This window comes from Fukomys damarensis, unplaced genomic scaffold (genome assembly GCF_012274545.1).
Source record: "Fukomys damarensis isolate Sample0158 unplaced genomic scaffold, DMR_v1.0_HiC HiC_scaffold_30, whole genome shotgun sequence".
NCBI classification, from domain to species: Eukaryota; Metazoa; Chordata; class Mammalia; order Rodentia; family Bathyergidae; genus Fukomys; species Fukomys damarensis.
In genome coordinates, this window is record NW_022900942.1 from 5,169,222 (window position 1) to 5,175,882 (window position 6,661).

At 51.5% G+C, this 6,661-nt stretch overlaps 1 protein-coding gene across 1 annotated transcript in view; it reads left to right on the forward strand.

The window, feature by feature from the left end:
- Farsa (phenylalanyl-tRNA synthetase subunit alpha) overlaps positions 1-5,334 on the forward strand; it is a 10,007-nt gene extending 4,673 nt beyond the window's left edge. The window contains exons 5-13 of the mRNA XM_010613380.3: positions 434-526; positions 611-739; positions 811-926; positions 3,125-3,209; positions 3,298-3,397; positions 3,496-3,664; positions 3,754-3,831; positions 3,911-4,025; positions 4,963-5,334. Of these exons, the coding sequence (XP_010611682.1) occupies positions 434-526; positions 611-739; positions 811-926; positions 3,125-3,209; positions 3,298-3,397; positions 3,496-3,664; positions 3,754-3,831; positions 3,911-4,025; positions 4,963-5,089 (1,012 nt within the window). The 3' untranslated portion in view covers positions 5,090-5,334. The remainder of the gene's footprint in view (positions 1-433; positions 527-610; positions 740-810; positions 927-3,124; positions 3,210-3,297; positions 3,398-3,495; positions 3,665-3,753; positions 3,832-3,910; positions 4,026-4,962) is intronic.
- Positions 5,335-6,661: the final 1,327 nt, after the last annotated feature.

Sequence of the window (6,661 nt, forward strand, 5' to 3'; positions counted from 1 at the left end):
AAAAAAAAAAAAAAAAAAAAAAAAGAAAGAAAAGAAAGAAAGAGGGGGCCTGGGGTACAGCTCCATGGTATGTGTTTGCCTAGCACGTGAGAGGCCCTGGATTTGATCCCCACTACCACAACATTAAAAGACAGGCAGGTAGCCCAAGGCTGCTTCAAGGCAGTGAGTCTAGATTTGCCCTGATGCTGTTGTTCCCAGCTGTATGCTTAGCCCCTTGAATGGTCCCTGGCATTCCTTAGGCCCCCGCTATTAAGTGTTTGGTGAATGACTCCATGAGTAAACACGGGGGAATAGACTAGCCACATAAAAGGATTTCAGGTGACCATATTGGGAAGAGAGTAAAGCAGAGTGATCTGGTGGGTGGCCTTAGGATCAGCATCAGAAGGAAGCCTCTTGAAATGACAGCACGTCCCCTACCCTCTTCTGACCTCAGGACTCTGAAGACCTACTGGGTGAGCAAGGGCAGTGCCTTCAGCACCAGCATCTCCAAGCAGGAGACGGAGCTGAGCCCGGAGATGATCTCCAGGTAGTAGGACCTGACTGCGCAGGTACAGGTGGGGTACGGAGAGGGTGTGGGCTTCACCTCGCCCTGCACCCTGAATCCCCACAGCGGCTCCTGGAGGGACCGGTCCTTCAAACCCTACAACTTCTTGGCTTGTGGCGTGCTCCCCGACAGTGGCCACCTGCACCCCCTGCTTAAGGTCCGTTCCCAGTTCCGCCAGATCTTCCTGGAGATGGGGTGAGCACGGGGCCAGGGGTGGGGCAGGTGCAGCATGGGAGCAGGCAGACAGTCAGGCTGGGTCTCCCCAGGTTCACCGAGATGCCAACTGACAACTTCATTGAGAGCTCCTTCTGGAACTTTGATGCGCTCTTCCAGCCACAGCAGCACCCTGCACGTGACCAGCATGACACCTTTTTCCTGCAAGGTGAGGCTGAGTGGCTGGCGTGGAGCCTTGAGGGAGTGGACATTCCCTTAAAATAAGTCCCACCCTCGACATGGCCAGCCAGGGCCTGGGAGCTGCTTCTGCCAACCTCTGGGTCTACTTCCTTTGCCCTAGTCTCTGTTCTTCCCTGTCCTTGCCTACATCAGGGCCTTTGTACGTGCTATGCCTTCCTCTAAGAACCATTTTTTCCTACATCTTTAAGGCCACTGTAGGGCTGACAGTATGGTTCAGTGGTAGAGTGCTTGGCTAGCATGTAGAAGGCCCTGGGTTCTATCCCTAGCACCAGAACAAAGATTAAAAAGCTGGGGCCAGGGATTTAGCTCAGTAGTGTTGCCGCCTGCCTCACAAGCACAAGGTCCCAAGTTCAATTCCCAATACCAAAAAGAATGTGAAAGAGTTGGAGCTGGGAATGGTGGTGCAAGCCTGTAGTCTCAGCACTAAGACTGAGGCAAGAGACTCATGAACTCCAAGACAATCTGGGGGAGCCCAGTACTGCAAAAATAATTTGCTGGGAATTTAACTCAGTGGTTCCACCACCTGCCTCACAAGTGCAAGGTCCTGAGTTCCATCTCTGGTACCAAAAAAAAAAAAAAATTTCCCTGTACTCCATGACAATCTAGGCTACATAGTTAATGAGTTTGAGGCTAGCCTGACCTATATAGTTAGACCATATTTCAAAAAAGGGGAAAAAATTCCAGGCATGGTGGTATAGAACTGTTAATGCCAGTCACTCAGGCTGAGGCAAGAAGATGGCAAGTTTGAAGCTAGTGTGAGCAATTCAATGATACCTTGACTCAGAATAAAAACGGCTGGGGGTGTAGCTCAACGTTAAGAGACCTTGCCTAGTGTGGACCTAGGTTCAATCCCTAGTGTTAAAAAAAAACAAAACTACATGGAGCTGGGGATTTAGCTTATTGGCACCATGCCTGCCTTGCAAGCACAAGGTCCTGAGTTTGATTCCTGGTACCGAAAGAAAAAAGTTATAAACTAAGGCCACCCTAACTTTGCTCAAATGCCCTGCTGCCCCGAGTTCTTTGAAGCCTCTAATGCCCAATCTCCATTCCCCTTTTGTTCACTTGAAATTGAGTCACTTCCTACAGTGGTAGTCGCTTTCCTGGCTAGGAGGAGAGCCCAGGCCCTTGGGTACCTGTGAGCTAGTCAGGAACTACAAAGACAGGATTTATTGTTGGTGGTGTGCACCCAAGACTTCCTAAGCACTCATTTTGTTTTTTTCTAGGCAATTGAATATTTTTAATTGTAATCGCTAATTGAGCATCTGTTAATTAATAACTAACAAAATCACTAAGTTGTAGGCATATAAAAGAATTCAAAGCCATGTATGGTGGCACACACCTGTAATTCCAGTACTCAGAAGGATGACTGCAGGGAGTTGGAAGTCAGCCTGGGCTACATAACGAGATCCTTTCTCAACCCTGCCTTCCCCAGAAAAAACAATCTTCTTTGTTTTTTTTGTTTTTTTTTTTTAATGATTTTGAAATTAAGCACCTAGGGCCAGGGATATAGCTCAGTGGCACCGCACCTGCCTGGTAAGCACAATGTCCTGAGTTTGATCCTTGGTACCGAAAAAAGGAAGAGAGGGAGAGGGAAGGGAGGGGAGGGGATGGAGGAGAGGAGGGAGGAAGGGAGGAAGGGAGGAAGAGAGAGACAGAGAGAGAGAGAGAGAGAGAGAGAGAGAGAGATTAAGCACCTAAGGACTCATTATATACTCTGCACTGTTCCATTATTCCTGCCAACCACATGAAGTAGTACTGATCCCCCTTGTTACAGTTGAAGAAACAGAGGCCCAGGGAGGGAAAGGCATTTGCCCTGGGCCACACAGCTTGCCAGCGCAGGGGCCAGGGTTCACTAGATCTCAAGTTCAGGATTGTGCCCCTGGAAGGCAGTCTATTTTGGGGGATAGTACCGGACAGGGTCTGACTACATAGTCCAGGCTAGCCTTGAACCAACTCTCTGTGTAGAACAGGCTGGTCTTGAGCTCACGGTGATCTTCCTGCCTCAGCCTCTGGAGTGCTGAGATTATAGCTGCGTGCACCATGCCTGGCTTGGAAGCCAGTTTAAAGACCGAACAGTGGGGTATGGTTTCTAGCATGACCAGCACTGCAGGAGACCGGAGAGCAGTGCTGACTGACTGATGCAAGCTACTACTCTCTTCTGAGCAGACCCGGCAGAGGCCCTGCAGCTCCCCATGGACTACGTTCACCGGGTCAAGCGGGCCCACGCTCAGGGTGGCTACGGCTCTCAGGGGTGAGGCAGGCCTGGGGCTGGGGCTGGAGCTGGGGTGGCACGGAGGAGGTGAGGCCCCACTGCAGCACGGCATCCGCCTTCCCCCAAGGTACAAGTACAGCTGGCGGCTGGAGGAGGCCCGGAAGAACGTGTTGCGCACCCACACCACGGCAGCCAGCGCCCGAGCCCTCTACCGCCTGGCACAAAAGGTGCGGCTGGCTGGGCCAGGAGGACCGGGCAGGGGGTCCAGGGCACCCTGCAGGTCTGTCAACCCCTGTCTGGTGATTCCCACCTGCTCTCTTCCCAGAAGCCATTCATGCCTGTCAAATACTTCTCTATTGACCGTGTGTTCCGCAATGAGACGCTGGATGCCACTCACCTGGCCGAGTTCCACCAGATTGAGGGTGTGGTGGCCGACCACGGGCTCACCCTGGGCCACCTCATGGGCATCCTTCGAGAGTTCTTCAGCAAGCTGGGTGAGCGGGCGTTCAGGCCGAGCTGGCCGGGGGTTGTTGGGGGTGGGGTGCAGAGGGCTTGGTCACTGCCTGTGTCCCATTCCTGGCAGGCATCACCCAGCTGCGCTTCAAGCCAACCTACAACCCCTACACAGAGCCCAGCATGGAGGTGTTCAGCTACCACCAGGGTGAGCGGCGCGTGAGGACGGGCACCCCCCTCTCCATGGGCCAGGGTCACCTACATGTGCTGCCTCTGTCCTGCTGTAGGTCTGAAGAAGTGGGTGGAGGTCGGGAACTCTGGGGTCTTCCGCCCTGAAATGCTGCTGCCCATGGGACTCCCTGAGAACGTGTCTGTCATTGCCTGGGGGCTCTCCCTGGAGCGGTAAGTGACCTGCCAAAAAGGGGGTGTCTGGCTACTGGCTCCATCTGCATTCTCACCTTTTTGGCACCAGGGCCTGGTTTCCTGGAAGACAGTTTTTTCACAGGTGGGTGGGGTGGTTCAGAATTAGATTATCGTAAGGAGCCATATCCTAGATCCTGGCCTGTGAACTTCACAGCAGTTTTGAGCTCCTATGAACATTTGTGCTGAGCTGGGCATGGTGGTGCATACCTGTCATATTAGCACTCAGGAGGCGGAGGCAGGAGAATCACCACAAGTTTGAGTTCACCCTGGGCTACACAGTGAAACCCTGTCTCAAAAAAACAAAAAAAAGAAAATCTAATGCTGACCTGACAGACAGATCTCAGGCTGTGATCCGAGTGACAGAAGCAGCAGGAGTGGCTGGAAATAGAGGAAGCTGCACTTCTAGGCTGTGTGTCCCAGGGGTTGAAGACCCCGATCTACATGACAGACTTTTAGCAGGAAGCGCCAGTCACACCCGGCCCTGTGCTGTGTATACACAGGACCGCCCTTCCCTGCCCCCATGGGCTGGGGTCCAAGTCAACAAGAGCATAAGAAGTCAGAAGTCAGCAAAGCCCAGGGTGTGTGTGAGTACAGTGAGCTCTAGAGAAGACAGCAGGACTGAGGTGGTCAGGGAAGGCCCCTGTGCAGACTGAAGGTAGTTGCCAGGGTGATTTCTAGGGTGTCGGGGGAGAGGTTTCCAGGCCAGGGCACAGCCAGTGCAGAAGCCTTGGGGCTGGGAGGGCATGGGTGTCTGGAGAACAGGGATGAAGATGGAAGGCGCTAGGGCGGATGGTGCTGGTCCCTGTGGGCTGCAGCAGGGCTGTGGCTTTTCCTTGAGGAAGGGTATAGAGCTCCGGAGAGTTTTGGGGCAGGGCAAGCTTGACCTGACCTAGGGTCTGTCCCCTGCCTCCCCCAGCCCGACCATGATCAAGTACGGCATCAACAACATCCGAGAGCTGGTGGGCCACAGAGTGAACCTGCAGATGGTCTATGACAGTCCCCTGTGCCGCTTGGACGTGGAGCCCAGGCCCCAGCGGACATAGGTGGCCGCTTGACCCCGGCTGCCCTGCCATCACCAGTGACCCCTCGTATTTCCCTTGTATTTATGAGGCCTCCATGAGGCCAGCCACCCCAATCCCAGGACCAAGGTTCCAGGGCCGGGGAAGCAGGTGAAAATAAAGCAGGCAGTAACTTTATCTACTGTCTTTCCTTGGGGGTCCTATAGGGCCCCCCAGCTCCACAAACTGCTTGATGGGGAAAGAACTGGGTGATTGATTCATGGGTGTACAGGGTGGTAAGTTGGGGCATGGGTCTGGGATCCTCAGAGCCAGACCCTGGCAAGGCTTTTTTTTTCTGGGGATTTTTTTTTTTTTTTTTTTTTTTTTTTTTGTCCCAGGAATCAAATGCAGCACCTTGCACTTGTGAGGCAGGTGGGGTGCCATTGAGCTAAATACCCAGCCCTCTGTTCTTTTTTGTACTGGGGATCGAACTCAGGTTCTTGCACTTGTGAGGCAGGCGGCAGAACCACTGAGCTAAATCCCCAGCCCCTGGTTTGTTTTTTGATACAGTCTTGCTATAAGTAGTCCAGGCCGGTCTCAAATTCCTGGCAATCCTCCTGTCTCAGCTTCCAATGCACTGTGATGGGGAGTACTGGTTCTGTAAGAATTTACTAAGTATCTACCAGCTTCAAGTCCCCTTCCTTCCTTCCTTTCTTTGTTTCCCTTTCTTTTGCCCTCTTTTTTTCTTTCCCTTACTCTCTGCTTTCCTTGCTTGCCTTTTGTTGCAGTACTGGGAGTTGAACCCAGGGTTTCACACTGCAATGTACTCCCAGTCCACTTTATTTATTTTATTTATTTTTTATTTTTTCCAGTCCACTTTATTGATTGATTGATTTTTTTTTTTTTTTTTTTTTTTTTTTTGGTACTGGGGATCGAACTTGGGTCCTTGTGCTTGCAAGGCAGGTGGCAGAACCATTGAGCTAAATCTCCAGCCCTAGCCCACTTTATTTTGAGACAGGGTCTCACTAAATTGCCTGGACTGGGCTTAAATTTGGGATCTCCCTGCTTTGGCCTCCCAGAATCCTGACACATGCACCATTATACTGTGTTCAAGCCCTTTTTGAACAGAGCAGAAACAGAAACCCCTCTCCTGGTGGAGGGGATGTTTGTGATGGGAGGCCCAGGTAGTTCTTGAGGCTTTTGAAACCTGGATTTCCCCCTGACTGGTAGAAGTAGGGGATAGTAGACTGCTCTTAAAAAATATTTTTTTTTGTAGGAATAATGGACCTAAAGCAATTAGTAGGATAAAGCTCTGTAAGCCCGTGGCTCACATCTGAGCATAAGAATACATCTTAAAGGGGCTGGGGTTTAGCTCAGTGGTTCCGGGGCCTGCCTGTTAAGCACAAAGTCCTGAGTTTGATCCCCGCTTCCACACCCACCCACACACACACACACACACACACACACACACAAAATCTTAGGTTTTTTTTTTTTGGTGGGGGGGTTGTACCAGTGATTGAACTCACGACCTTACACTTGTGAGGCAGGCAGCAGAACCTCTGAGCTAAATCCCCATCCCTAAATATTAAGATTTTTTTTTTTTTTTTTTTTTTTTTT